Source organism: Gossypium arboreum, chromosome 12 (assembly GCF_025698485.1).
Source record: "Gossypium arboreum isolate Shixiya-1 chromosome 12, ASM2569848v2, whole genome shotgun sequence".
NCBI lineage: Eukaryota > Viridiplantae > Streptophyta > Magnoliopsida > Malvales > Malvaceae > Gossypium > Gossypium arboreum.
In genome coordinates this window covers 6,116,138-6,131,990 of record NC_069081.1, presented here as the reverse complement: position 1 = coordinate 6,131,990, position 15,853 = coordinate 6,116,138, and the positions used below count along the sequence as shown (strand labels likewise).

General features: G+C 33.7%; 1 protein-coding gene across 1 annotated transcript; it reads right to left on the bottom strand.

The window, feature by feature from the left end:
* Positions 1–386: 386 nt before the first annotated feature.
* Positions 387–962, bottom strand: LOC108478959 (SKP1-like protein 1B). Its single transcript, XM_017781410.1, has 2 exons — positions 660–962; positions 387–560 (listed from the first exon to the last, which is right to left on the bottom strand). The coding sequence occupies exons 1-2, from the start codon at positions 960–962 to the stop codon at positions 387–389; spliced, it is 477 nt and encodes a 158-aa protein (XP_017636899.1).
* Between the last annotated feature and the right edge of the window lie 14,891 nt (positions 963–15,853).

Here is a 15,853-nt window from a genome sequence, read left to right as displayed (position 1 = left end):
GCAGCTTGTGTATATATACCAAGTTTGATATCTGGTTTAATATCAATAAAAGATTATTTTTTAGTCAACATGAGTAGTTTTCATGAATCTCAACAATTGACAACGCATTTGTTCATCGTGTCATTGGGCAACTCTTTACAACACTTCAATTAAAAATTTTAAGTAAAGAATATGGAAGAAGAACAAAGAAAGGCATGGAAAAGGGGCATTCATATCAAATCCTCAAGAAACAGGTTGTAAAGCAAAAATATCAAGAAAAAGGGGCAGTGTTCCAAGTTTTCCAAACTTCCGTCGTAGCCCAATCAACCCTCTGATAATGTCGATATTCCTTCCTAAGCTATACATATCAAACAGTGAATTTTGATTTGAATGGATGTGGATATGAATCATTCGAATGCCCATTGGTTCTCCCTCCTAACCATCTCTTCTGCCTCGAGGGTGTAATCGTTCTTGATGTTGAAGGTACCACGAATCTCCTCAGTTGTCTTCCCCTTCATCATGTTGGCAACAGTTTTGCATGTCAAGTCCATCAAGCTATTTATATTCATAAAGTCGGCCGCCTGCAACCAAACCCCATTCTCATGATATTAGAATACAACCAAGATTCGAGAACAAGAAGATGGCAGACGCAGAATCTTAAATTGGAAAAAGGAACTAACCAAGATGAGGTCGAAGAGGGTGCTTTGGTCAACCTTGACAAAAAGAGCATCCCAGCGCTTGAGTTTGTTACTGTAGAAGCTTTCCTTGCCAGCGGCGGTATCCGAATCTACGTGCTTCTCGCAGTACCGGATAACCATGGATAAAATGTCGCCGGTGACGTTAGGGATAGGGATGAAGTCGCCGGTGCAACCTGTTTCGTACAAGTGTTTGATCGTCTGAGACTGGAATGCAACCGCTTCCTCCACCTCGAAAGTCCGCCCGTCGGAGCTGCTCAAAGTTACCTTCTTCGAAGTTGATTCCATTGTTTTCTTCTACGATTCTCCCACCACAAACCGTATCTTCAAGAATTAGAGTAACAAGAGCAGAATAACCTTCTTCTAAACTTTGGAAGGATATATAGCATGTTGTACTGTGCATAAGAGTAGTTACGTAACAGAAAAGGGTGAATTTTCCTCACAAGTACATATATCTATAATAAGATCAAATTAATCCTTTTATCATTAAATTAAATTCATATACTATAAAAAATTTAAACAAATGTTAACTTTCTAAGAGAGTTAACATTACTGTTTAAAAATGTCATTATAGTTTAATTTTGAAAGTTTTTTATGGTTATGTAAATAAATAAAATAATTTTCATATAGGTTTAAGGATATAAAAAGCCTTTAAACTTTAAAAAAATTTAAGTCATTTTTTTCACTCAATTGGGTAGAGGTGAGCGTTCATTCGAATCGAATTGAATGAAAAATTTTTAAATTAACCGAGTTGACAAATTCTATTTTTTCATCCTAACTCAATTTGAAATTTTCTTCAATTGAGTCGAGTGAGATAGAATTCAAATCGAATTGAATTGAATATATTTGTTCGAGTTAAATTTAAAAAAAATGACTTTAGGTCCTTGTAACTACTATCACCCACCGTAATTTAATTTGCTTACTTAATTGCTTATAATTTATTTATTAATATTTTATATACGTGTTAGCTTCTTTGCTTACTTAATTGCTTTAATTATCTTCGATTTTTGTTACTATGTATTTTGAAATTAAAAATATGTTAAATATAAAAAATGTGATTTTTTAATAAAAGTTATCTTAAAGATAAAATATGAAATTGATACCAACATAAAAATTTTAACACCAATGTTTTATGGCATCATCAATAATTCAATTTTAACAAAAATTATAAAGATTTAATACGATTAAACAATTCAATAATATAAATAGTACAAAATGTGAGATTTAATTTAATAATATAAATAGTAGATATAAATAAAATTATTACTATTTAAGTTTAGAGAATTTTTTGAATGATTTTTTATTTAGGGTAACGGATGAAAAATAAAAGTTTAGGGGAAAATAAAAGTTTTGAGAGTTGGGGAGTAAAATTTTGGAGGAAAGTAAATGTGGGGAAAATATTTTTTAAAAAAAAAATTTTGGGGGGAGGGGGGGAATGGGTTTGGGGTAGATGAGAGTGGGAAGGGAGGAGGAGTAAAAGTTTTGGGAGGAAAGTGGGAGGGAGTAAAAGTATTGGGAGAAAGTAAAAAGGTGTGAGGGTTTGGGTTAAAAATATAAAATATTATAGTTTGATATTCAATTTATTTGAATTCGAAATTCAAAAAAAATTCGAGTTGACTTGATTAACTCGATTTGTTTAACTTAAAACTTGATTTTTTTCAATTTTTTCAAGTCGAATAGAGTTTTGCTTACTCTTACAATTGGATACTTGAACTTTTAAAATGTATCAAAAAGCCCTCAAACTTTTAAGAAAACAATTAAGCCCTTATTTTTCTTTTTTTTTTTTTTTTTGCAATCAATTGGGTATTTGAACTGTCAAAGTTCATTAACAAGACCCTTTAACCATTAATTTTAACAGTTGACCATAAAGTTAATTGTCCCTAATTTTTTCAATTAAAACCACCATGTGTCACAACCACGGGGCGACACATGGCAAAAAACGATAAAAAAATAATTATTATTCTATTAAAATAGAAAAATAGAAAAATCATAAAAATAATAAAAAATTGTAACTTTTATAAAAATCTTAAAAATTTTAAAATATATATATAAAAATAAAGAGAAAAATTACAAAGTCGTAAGAAAATTATAAAAATATAAAGAAATAAAATTCACAAAAATTATCGTACTAAAAGAAACATTTTATAATTTTTATATAACTTTTATTTATTTTTATTTTTATCATTTTTCACCATATGTCACGTTATGTTGCAACATGTGATGGCTTTAACTGAAAAAAATGTGATTGTTAACTTTTAACAGTCAACGGTTAAAGGGACTTTTTTATGCATTATATATATATTTTTAATTTTTAATAATATTTTAATATTTTAATATTAAAATTTAATAATTTTTATAAGTTTTATTTTTTTATAATTTTTTTTGTCACATGTCACATTCTAGTTGTGACACGGGATGACTTTAATTGAAAAAATTAGGGTCAATTAACTTTAACGATCAAAAGGCATTTTTTATGCATTTTGACAATTCAAGTACCTAATTGAGTGGGAAAAGAAGCAGGGACTTAATTACTTTTTTTGAAAAAGTTTGAGAGCTTTTTACACCCTTAAGCCTTTCATATGATTTTTTAACAATAAATGTAGAAAGCAATGGTGTTGTTTAATATTTTTGAGGGCCTTCTTTAAATTTCTATTGGGGTTGGAGAATTAGGGGTGAGTAAAATTCGATTCGATTCGAAAAAATCGAAAAAAAAATAAATTTTGAGTTAATCAAATCGAGTTATTTGAACTATTCAAGTCAACTCAAATAAATAATTCGAGTTCTAATCAAGTTGAATTTTATAATTTGAATAACTCGAATAATTCGAATAACGTATTGGTGTAAATACCCTTTTGGCCCATGTCAAGTTTGAAAATGAACAAATTGGTCTCTCTCAACAAAAGATACAAAAAAATCATAATAAATTTCAAAATTCAAAATATTTATAAAAATTTCATATTTTAAATTTTAAAAATTATAAAAATTTCAAAAAAATTAAAAATATATAAAGAAAGTTTAAAAATTTTAAAATTTCTAGAATAATAATTTTGAGAACCTAAATAAGTTAATTAATGATTCAAGCTTATCATACTAAAGTATTTTTTATTTTGCTTTGAAAAAGTTTTCAAATATATATGGTTTCAAATTTATGTGCTTTAACATAGTATTAGATATACTGTAACAAGATTTTAATTTGACATATTTAATTTTTTAATTCAACTCGAACAATTTCACTCGATTCGATTCAACTTAACTCGAATTTTATTTAACTCAACTCGATTTGAAAAAGTTTCAAATCGAGTTAGGATGATAAAATAAGACTCGTCAACTAGATTATCTCGAAATTTTTTCACTCAATTCGATTGAATGCTCACCCCTCTGAAGAATAGTGAAGCTCTTTTTTATCATGAGATTTATGCCCAATTGGAACTCAAACTTTTGTTTGATAGCATGAAATCGAGAATAAAATATTAATAGGCTTAATATAACATTTAGTACCTAAACTTGACACTTTTTCTTATTGGCATAATATCAAATTTAGCTATCAACATTTCTATCGTTTGTTAATTTGGCATTTATTCTTTTTTTTAACAAAAATGTTGATCAAAACAATATTTTTTTAATGATGTTGTCACGGTTATTTGTATAGCAGTCCATGTATATGTCATATTGATATCACACTATTTGGCTTATACGCCTTGTTAATAAATAATTTAAAATTTATAAAAATATACAAAAATAAAAAATAAAAAGAATATAAAAAGTTCATAAAGTTCCAAAAAATTGCAAAGTACACGTGAATTACCATGTGGGTTGCAATGTTTAAAATTTTAACGTTTTAGTCAGTATTTTTATTAAAATAATAATTAGACTCTTTTTAATAAATTGATGGTCAAATTAGACTTTTTTTAAATAGGTGGAGAGCCAAATATAGTTCAAAAAAGAATAAGAGCCAAATCAACAAAAGGTGTAAATATTGAGGGCTAAATTTGACATTATGCCCTCCTAATTTGGTATCTAAACTTTTTTTTTTCAATTCGATACCTAAGCTTTTTTTGTCCAATTTGGTATCAGAACTTATAAAATATTATACAAATTACCCCAAAACACTACCAGTGTTAGTTCTTTATGAGGAGACATAAATAATCAATGTCTGGCCAACATGTGGCAAATGACATGAAATTTAACGGCAAGAATTATTATATTTATTTGACATGAAATTATGCTAAACAATATGCTCAAGTTTTACTTTTTATTGAGTTGAAATTACTTTAATTGCTAATGGTAGGAATGATTTAACAGGGACCACACACTTAAAGCATGTCATATTCTTCACAAAATCCTTAATTCCACAAAAATATTGCTAGTATGCGAGGAAATTCATATTCATTGTAGTAGCCCAAATTTGACCGGGCTGAAAATAGAATAAAAAATTAAATAAATAAGTATTTATTTATTTAAAATGTCCATTTAAAAGTCTAATTACAAAGCCCAAGTGTTTTTGGTTCAATACAGAAGCACTACCCGTGTACCCGGTTACACCCAAATACACCCGTAGCCCAAACTTAAACCAAACCCATCACAACAGACCCACCTAATACCAATAAACCCGAAGGCCCAAATAGCAGGGGCCCAAGTGACTTTCAGATAGAGTTAGAAACCCTAGCTCTCTTTCTCCTCGCGCCACAAAGGATTCTGGAAGCTTCAGGCGCCTCAAACGTCATGCCCAATTAGCGCCCTTTCGTTTCACGAAACTCTAGAACTTTCGGGGAGCGTCTATTAGCCTCACGTCAAGGCTCCATCAACGCCACGACTTTCTCCTTGACCTCAGTTACTAGGTATCGCGCCACCATCGGCGAGCGAATAACGCCGAGATCATCGCCTTCATCAGCACGCTACACCTCAGCCTTGTCTCACCACCGAGATCCTCGCGCTCACCTGCAAACAAGGGAAAGAAATCGCGACAGACAAGGAACAAATATGGAAAGAAACAGAGCAAAAGCGAAACGAACATAGAAAGAAATCTTCGATTTCTTTCCCCAAAATGTAAATATTTGCAGAAAAGGCTATAAAAACCCTTTTTCTAATCTGTAAAGACTACGGTTTTTTTTAATAAATAAAAAATATATAAAAAAAGCAATCAAGGAGTAAACTGAAGAACAGAGGTGATATTTTATTTTTTTTTGTTTTTCGATATTTATTATCTTTTGATACAGCATATAGCAAAAATACATTTTAAAAACAGTAAAAAGGGTTACCTTTTGATTCGCTACAAAAAGAGTAGGGCTTTAAAAACCCTAACCGCCGAACACGGTGGGTCAGACGGTGGTGCGTGAGGCGCGTGAGGTTGAAGGCGGTGGTGCTCTGGGACGAGCCAGGATGGCCCTAGGCCGGAGCTCTAAGAGAGTTTTAGATTTCTCTTTCTATTTTTTTTTTATGAGTGTTTGAAAAATGAAAATTTTAAGCTTTTGTTTTACTTTTATAACATCGGTAAAACGACACCGTTTTAGCTTAATTCGATAAGCTTAAAAACGATGTCGTTTCGAAGCATTAGGATCCGCATGTTGACCCGATTACCCGGGGAGGATTCGCGTGTTTTTGTAAATGGGTTAATTGCTCAAATAGTCCTCTCGCAATTTTAATATTTATAATTTCATTTTATTTATTTTTGATTTAGCTCTAATGTTTTAATTTTGTTTCAATTTAGTCCCAACGGAAACCGCTCTAAGGCCTATAACGACACGATGCCGTTTAGGGACAAGGGAAAATTTCCCGATGAATCCCTAGGGTTTTAGTGGCCCTTTCAATTAGGTCCGATCTCGTTTTTTTATTAAATTAGCCACTGATTTTTATTTTCATTTAATTTTAGTCCCTTTATCCCTTTTAAAATTATTTATAACTTATTTATTTTAAATTGTATATATATGATTTTATGTATTATATTTTATATTATTATTTACTTATATTTTATTATATTATATTACTTCATATTTTCATCATATTAATATATATTTTAACATATATCATTACTCATTATTTATTATATTATATTTTTATCACATAATATTTATATATATTTATATTATTTTATATTTTAACAATATATTATTTCATATTATTATTATCTAATATATATTTTTTCATGTATATTATTATTCACATTATTATTTTCATATTAAATTGATATTAAATATTTTATTAATTATTTCCTTTATATTTTTAAAACCTATGTATATTTTTATCCAAAACTATAAAATTACTATTTTATATATTATTATACTATTTCAAAATTCATTATTAATTACTATGTTTTCATGTATTATTAAATATGTTTATTATCTTATACATAGTACAATATCATAGTATTTATATTTTATTATTTTATTATAATCCTAAAACTAAAGTTATTATGTGTACTATATTAGCATTACATTGCCAAAAATTTGATTTTAATTTACACATTTTAAAATTACTCACTTTATTTATATTTTAATATATATACACAACCCTTTTTTTTATATATTATGTCAATATATTAAATGTTGGTCTCATAATTAAATGTTGAGTGTTGGGCATATTATTATTATTTTATATATATGTGTCAAATTGTATATCATGCATCATTTTTTTAATATGCTTAAATATGGGTTAAATTACATGTAACGCCCCAATTTTCGGGAATCCTGTGAATGTTGGCATAGGTTTAATTATGTTAGTGGGCCTCTAGAAAGCCCAAGCTTAAGATAGAACCCGGCAATTTTAGTTAATTTTTGTTCCATAAGAAAAAGGGGGTGAAATTATGAAATAGGACCTATGTGAAAATGTTTGAAAATGCTATAGGCTAAATTGAAGTGGCCAAATAAATATGAGTGCAAAATAGGAGGATTTGCATGACAAACCTCCCATTTTACATGAAGTGGCCAGCCATCATGTTGTTGTAGACAAAATGTACACTTGATATCCATAATTTATGGTACAAATTGATACAAATTGATAATAGGTTAGGTAAATGTTCTATGATAATGGGTTAGGTAAATGTTTTATGATAATGGGTTAGGTAAATGTTTCATGATAAGAATTTCATGTCTTTTGTATTAAAGAATTAAATGGATGAAATATGAAGTTTTATTAAAAGAAAAAGGGGTGAAAAGAACAAAGTTTTGTCCATCTTTGTTCATCATAGCTGAAAGTTAGAGAAGAGAAAGGAGAGGAGAAAGCTCTTGAGTACTCGGTCATTAGGAGGAGGAAAATTGAAGGTAAGTTCTTGGTACCTTGCTTCTTATTTTGAGGTTCATGAGTTCTTCTTGATTCTACCTTAACTATTGAAGTATATTTTGATTTTTAGTTGTGTTGTGAGCATTTAGTCATGAATTAAAATGAAGGAAATGGTTGTTGTTTCATGTTCTTTTGATGAAAAATGGAAGATAGGTGAAGTTGAGCCAAACAAATGAGCATGCATGTGCCTTAGATGTTAAAGGGAAAAATCAGCTAACATGTTGTGCTTTTAAATGATGAAATGGAGATTATTCTTAAGTAAAATCATAGATATGTGATGAGTGATTGGTGATATACATGTTTAAATAACATGCATGCAAGGTATGTGTGAAAGAGTGATTTGGTAATAAATCTGCTTGGGACAGCAGCAGTAACGTGACTTTGGAAAATCACCATAAATTGTGGGAGAAGAATTAGAAGCTGAATAAGTTATGTAATTAAAGCTTATTGAGTCTAGTTTCTAATGAAATAAACAAGAACATATTTTGAATTCTGTACAATGAGAAATTTGATTCGTAATGAAGAGTGGTCAGATTAGTCAAACAGTGAAACATGGGAAACTTTGAGAAAAATCTGGTATTGATTGGATAAACCAAAAATTCTGAAAATTTTATGGATAGAAGATATATGAGTCTATTTTCAGGGAAAATTAACAGAACTTGATTTGGAGTTTCGTAGCTCCAGTTATAAATGATTTAGTGACTGTTGCTCAGGAAGACAGCTTGCAGTGAAATTATGATTATGTGGTAAACATTGACAAAAATTTGTTAATGAGTTGCTTATTGATTTCTTATAAGCTTACTATGATCTGTAGGTGTGGTTGGCCGAATATTGTAAGGAGTTAATACGTAGTTTGTATTTGAATAGTTAGATTAACGTGTTAGTAATCAAATTGTAGGCAGTTCGTGTGTGGATCTCACAAGATATCATCGCAAATGTGTGTAACTAACACCTTCTTTCTTAGTCCGGATCGGCAAAAGTCGAAAAGTCGAAATGCCGAAAATCGGTATTTTGTAGATTTGCGAGTGTGCGAATGCTCGTGAGGTAAATCGATTAATGTTTTTGGTAAGCTGTAAAATTTGGACTGCAAAGTGCATGATTTCTGTGCCCTCGATATTTTTGGGCTTAATGGGCCAAAATTGGAATGATGGGCCAACTGCCCAATTCGTAAGAACTCTCGATGACGTAATTCAGTAGTACGTGAAAGGTAGGAATATGCATGAAAAACCCTAAAATAGATAAATTACTGAAATACCTTTAAAAGTGGAAAATTTACAGTTTTACCCCCTAAGAGATAAATTACTGAAATACCCCTAGGGTTAAATTGACCTAAATGCATGTTTGACTGTTTTTATTTACTGCATGCCATGTTGTTATTATCTCGATGCATGGGTCAGGATATTGACGGAGGAAGTCTCGAAAGTGGCTTGTCCACGATCGGAGGCTTTGCCTCAATTTATCGTTAATCGAGCAGCAAGGCAAGAATCGTGGAGTGTTAAATTTGGGTGGGTTGAGCTATTCCCCACATGGAGTGTAGGGCTGGTACGGTGGAGTGTAGTGGTTGGTGGGTTGAGTAGTCTCCCTAAATGGGCTTGCATATGTTTCTTGATGTTGCATGTATTTTGAAATGGGCCTATGGGCCATGTCATTATCTGAATAAGGGCTAAGGCCCGTTTATTGTGTCTGAAAAGGGCTCGGCCCAAGACCATGTGTTCTGAATGGGCTTAGGCCTAATAGGCTTGAGTGACTTGGGCTTTGAATGGGTTTTCCTTACACATCGAGTTTCCCCAAACTCACCCCTTTTATTTTCATCCACGCAGAAATCCCCAACCATAGTGGGCTTGAGTCGTGAGGGAATTCGGAGTGGCCACCCGCTCGAAAGTTTGATTTTCTTCTCGTGAACTGGACATCCTTTTAATTATGTTTGAGGTTTTGGGCTTTTAAATGTAATAAGGTCGCTTATTTATTTTTGATGGTTTTTAATATGTATTACTAAAATAGGTATTACTTATTTTAACTGTTGAAATTGGATAGCTTTAGGGCGCGTTTTCAAAAACAACAATTGATTTCAAAATAACACGACAACAAATAAAGCTTCCGCAATGAAAGTATTTTCCAAAATTAATCACTTTTCCTAAAAATGACTTAATCAAATCGGTTTCCTAGAAATATCCATGACGTTAAGGTGTGGCAATGGCGGTATGCATGTCTAAGATTGGATCCGAAGGAAGCTTGGTACTTAAGCAGTCTGATGGACTCACCACCTCTTTTCCGGTTTCCTACCTGGTGCACAGCTTCCATTCACTTTAACCCTTAATGAATTAATCTTTTGAACATCAAGTACGATTTTCTGGATTTAGAATGGAAATTTTTTTTTAACGTTTTTGATGTGGCATGCCGGATCCGACCATAACTTCTGGGCCGGGTTTGGGGTGCTACATTTAGTGGTATCGAGCCGATTACAACAAATTTCGGCTGTGGAATGGGTTTACAAAATTTAGATCTTGAAAACAAAAATTTTATAAAGATTGTGAAAAACGCAGTTTCAAAATTTAGATCTTTAGAAGGTGGCATTCCGAATCTCCTACCAAGCTCGTAAGTATTACTCTGAACTCTTCTGAATATTTTTCTGTCTTATCTGTCTGTACTGAAACCCTGGATAGGATGATACTGAAATCATAGGAAAATATGATAAGAGACTGAAACTGTAGCTAGACTTCGATTATGCGAAAACAAACTCTGAATTACTGTCTGATTCATAAAACATCTATAATAAACACTAGAATATTAATTGATGCATAAAAATTCGTAATCAAGATAATACGATATGAGTACAAGAGCTACTCGTAGAAGAGGCCGTGGACGTGGCCGAGGAAGGGCTCGAGTGGTATCTTCGTCTTCGAGACATATGCCAGCGGTGGATGCACCGGTACCACTGGCAACAGAGGTAGAGTCTCATGACCGCGGTGCCGAGGATGATGCCCTGTCACAAGCAATGCTTCGTGTTCTAGAAAGGGTTGCTGGGACAAGTTCGGGCAACAAAATTCAGGGATCTATTTCTGAATGACTTCGGGACTAACGGAACAGAGATCTTTAGGGGCGTGTCTGGTATAGCCCCGAATGTGGCAGAAAATTGGTTGGAGGCCACAGAACGGATTATGGACAACTTGGACTGCTCTGAGGAGATTGTGAGTGGGGTATCTGTACTAAGTCATTTGAATCACTCGGTTAGGGTAGACAAACTGTATAGGGATGTACCCTTAGAAACTCAAGGTAAGATTTTCCCTAGAGATCTGATAGAGTTACCGTTCGGAGAGTTTGATCTCATTTTGGGAATGAACTGGCTTGTTAAGCATAAAGCGACTCTGGATTGTGCTGTTAAACGAATGGTGTTAAGGACCACAAAGGATGAGGAGGTTATGGTGATAGGTGAGCGAAGGGATTATTTGTCCAATGTGGTGTCGGCATTAAGAGCCGAGAAGTGGATTCGGAAAGGTTGTGAGGCCTATTTGGCATTTGTAAGTCAGTCGGAAGAGGAGGGACTGAAAGTGGATAAGGTTAGGACCGTAAAGGAGTTCCAAGATATTTTTTGGAGGAGCTTCCAGGATTGCCTTCGAACCGAGAAGTTGAGTTTGGAATAGATTTGTTGCCTGGAACGGCGCCCGTGTCCATCTCACCTTATAAGATGGCACCGAAGGAGTTAGTGGAGTTAAAGGCTCAAATTCAAGAGTTGTTGGATAGGGGCTTTATTAGGCCAAGCGTGTCTCCATGGGGAGCACCAGTGCTATTCGTGAAAAAGAAGGATGGTACGATGCGGATGTGCATTGATTATCACCAGTTGAACAAACAAACGATTAAGAATAAGTATTCATTGCCAAGGATTGACGATCTATTCGACCAGCTTAGAGGAGCTTCTGTATTTTCCAAGATCGACCTTCGATCTGGATATCATCAGTTAAGGGTCAAGGAGGCAAATATCCAAAAGATGACATTCAGGACTCAGTATGGTCATTATGAGTTTCTGGTTATGCCATTTGGACTAACGAATGCTCCTACAGCGTTTATGGATCTGATGAATCGTGTGTTCCAACCATTTTTGGATCAGTTCGTAGTCGTCTTTATTGACGATATCCTGGTATATTCTGAAACTGAAACGAAACATGATGAGCATCTCCGTATAATGCTGTAAGTATTAAGGGAGAATGAACTATTTGCGAAGTTCAGCAAGTGTGAATTTTGGTTGAAGGGGGTAACCTTCTTAGGACATATGGTCTCTACCGAAGGGATTAAGGTGGACCCTCGAAAGATTGAAGCAATTTTAGAATGGAAGCCACCTAGGACGGTGTCGGAAATACAAAGTTTCCTAGAACTAACAGGATACTACAGAAGGTTTGTGGAAGGTTTTTCTGTGATGGCAGCACCTCTGACAAAACACATAAGGAAAGGAGTACCGTTTGTATGGACTAAGAAACAACAGGAAGCTTTTGAGAAGTTGAAGAAAGTTCTGACTGAAGCACTTGTGTTAATTCAAATGAGTCCAGGAATGATTTTATTGTGTACGAAGAACGCATCACACGTGGGTTTGGGCTGCGTGTTAATGCAAGAGGGTAAGGTGGTTGCATATGCATCACGATAGCTTAAGCCTCATGAGGGAAACTATTTGACTCATGATTTAGAGTTGGCAGCAGTGATATTTGCACTTAAGATTTGGAGACATTACTTGTACGGAGAAAGGTGTATTATATACACTGACCATAAGAGTCTTAAGTATCTGTTGACTCAGAAGGAGCTGAACCTTAGGCAAAGGAGATGAATTGAGTTGCTTAAGGATTATGACTGTTCGATCGAGTATCACCCAAGCAAGGCTAATGTGGTAGCCGATGCTCTAAGTCGTAGAGTCAGATTCGATCCGAGAGCAATGTTTGCTCGTTTGAGTCTCAGTATGATAATGGAAGTCTGCTATGGTGAGTTACAAGTGAGGCCAACTGGTGGATCAGATTAAGGAAAAACAGTTGAACGATGAGTCTTTGGTCGCTCGTTTTCAACAAGTTAAGGAAGGGGAAACTTCTGAGTTTGGGAGCCAGAAGAGACGATGCAACAGCAATACCCTCATCTGTTTGGATTAGGTGAATTTCGAGGACGCAATTTCTTTAAGGAGGGTAGAGTTGTAACGCCCCAAATTTCGGGAATCCTGTGAATGTTGGCATAGGTTTAATTATGTTAGTAGGCCTCTAGAAAGCCCAAGCTTAAGATAGAACCCGGCAATTTTAGTTAATTTTTGTTCTATAAGAAAAAGGGGGTGAAATTATGAAATAGGACCTATGTGAAAATGTTTGAAAATGCTATAGGCTAAATTGAAGTGGCCAAATAAGTAGGAGTGCAAAATAGGAGGATTTGCATGACAAACTTCCCATTTTACATGAAGTGGCCAGCCATCATGTTGTTGTAGACAAAATGTACACTTGATATCCATAATTTATGGTACAAATTGATACAAATTGATAATAGGTTAGGTAAATGTTCCATGATAATGGGTTAGGTAAATGTTTCATGATAATGGGTTAGGTAAATGTTTCATGATAAGAATTTCATGCCTTTTGTATTAAAGAATTAAATAGATGAAATATGAAGTTTTATTAAAAGAAAAAGGGGTGAAAAGAACAAAGTTTTGTCCATCTTTGTTCATCATAGCTGAAAGTTAGAGAAGAGAAAGGAGAGGAGAAAGCTCTTGAGTACTCGGTCATTAGGAGGAGGAAAATTGAAGGTAAGTTCTTGGTACCTTGCTTCTTATTTTGAGGTTCATGAGTTCTTCTTGATTCTACCTTAACTATTGAAGTATATTTTGATTTTTAGTTGTGTTGTGAGCATTTAGTCATGAATTAAAATGAAGGAAATGTTTGTTGTTTCATGTTCTTTTGATGAAAAATGGAAGATAGGTGAAGTTGAGCCAAACAAATGAGCATGCATGTGCCTTAGATGTTAAAGGGAAAAATCAGCTAACATGTTGTGCTTTTAAATGATGAAATGGAGATTATTCTTAAGTAAAATCATAGATATGTGATGATTGATTGGTGATATACATGTTTAAATAACATGCATGCAAGGTATGTGTGAAAGAGTGATTTGGTAATAAATCTGCTTGGGACAGTAGCAGTAACGTGACTTTGGAAAATCACCATAAATTTTGGGAGAAGAATTAGAAGCTGAATAAGTTATGTAATTAAAGCTTATTGAGTCTAGTTTCTAATGAAATAAACAAGAACATATTTTGAATTCTGTACAATGAGAAATTTGATTCGTAATGAAGAGTGGTCAGATTAGTCAAACAGTGAAACATGGGAAACTTTGAGAAAAATCTGGTATTGATTGGATAAACCAAAAATTCTAAAAATTTTATGGATAGAAGATATATGAGTCTATTTTCAGGTAAAATTAACGGAACTTGATTTGGAGTTTCGTAGCTCCAGTTATAAATGATTTAGTGACTGTTGCTCAGGAAGACAGCTTGCAGTGAAATTATGATTATGTGGTAAACATTGACAAAAATTTGTTAATGAGTTGCTTATTGATTTCTTATAAGCTTACTATGATCTGTAGGTGTGGTTGGCTGAATATTGTAAGGAGTTAATACGTAGTTTGTATTTGAATAGTTAGATTAACGTGTTAGTAATCAAATTGTAGGCAGTTCGTGTGTGGATCTCGTCAGCATATCATCGCAAACAGGTGTGTAACTAACACCCTCTTTCTTAGTCTGGATCGGCAAAAGTCAAAAAGTCGAAATGCCGAAAATCGGTATTTTGTAGATTTGCGAAAAGCGAATGCTCGTGAGGTAAATCGATTAATGTTTTGGTAAGCTGTAAAATTTGGACCGCAAAGTGCATGATTTCGTGCCTCGATATTTTTGGGCTTAATGGGCCAAAATTGGAATGATGGGCCAACGGCCCAATTCGTAAGAACCCTCGATGACGTGATTCGTAGTACGTGAAAGGTAGGAATATGCATGAAAAACCCTAAAATAGATAAATTACTGAAATACCTTTAAAAGTGGAAAATTTACGCTTTACCCCTAAGAGATAAATTATTGAAATACCCCAGGGTTAAATTGACCTAAATGCATGTTTGACTGTTTTATTTACTACATGCCATGTTGTTATTATCGATGCATGGGTGCGGGATATTGACGGAGGAAGTACTGAAAGTGGCTTGTCCACGTCTTGGAGGCTTTGCCTCAATTTATTGATAATCGAGCAAAGCAAGTTTGCAAGTGTGGAGTGTTGGGTGGGTTGAGCTATTCCCCACATGGAGTGTAGGGCTGGTACGGTGGAGTGTAGTGGTTGGTGGGTTGAGTAGTCTCCCTAAATGGGCTTGCATATGTTTCTTGATGTTGCATGTATTTTGAAATGGGCCTATGGGCCATGTCATTATCTGAATAAGGGCTAAGGCCCGGTTTATTGTAATCTGAAAGGGCTCGCCCAGTACCACTTGTTACTGAATGGGCTTAGGCCTAATAGGCTTGAGCTGACTTGGGCTTTGAATGGGTTTTCCTTACACACTGAGTTTCCCCAAACTCACCCCTTTTATTTTCATCCACGCAGGAAATCCCCAACCATAGTGGGCTTGGAGTCGTGAGGGAATTGAGTGGCCACCGCTCAAAGTTTGATTTTCTTCCGTGAACTGGACATCCTTTTAATTATGTTTGAGGTTTTGGGCTTTTAAATGTAATAAGGCCGCTTATTTATTTTTGATGGTTTTTAATATGTATTACTAAGATAGGTATTACTTATTTTAACTGTTGAAATTGGATAGCTTTTTAACTGTTGAAATTGGATAGCTTTAGGGCGCGTTTTCAAAAACAACAATTGATTTCAAAATAACACGACAACAAATAAAGCTTCCAATGAAAG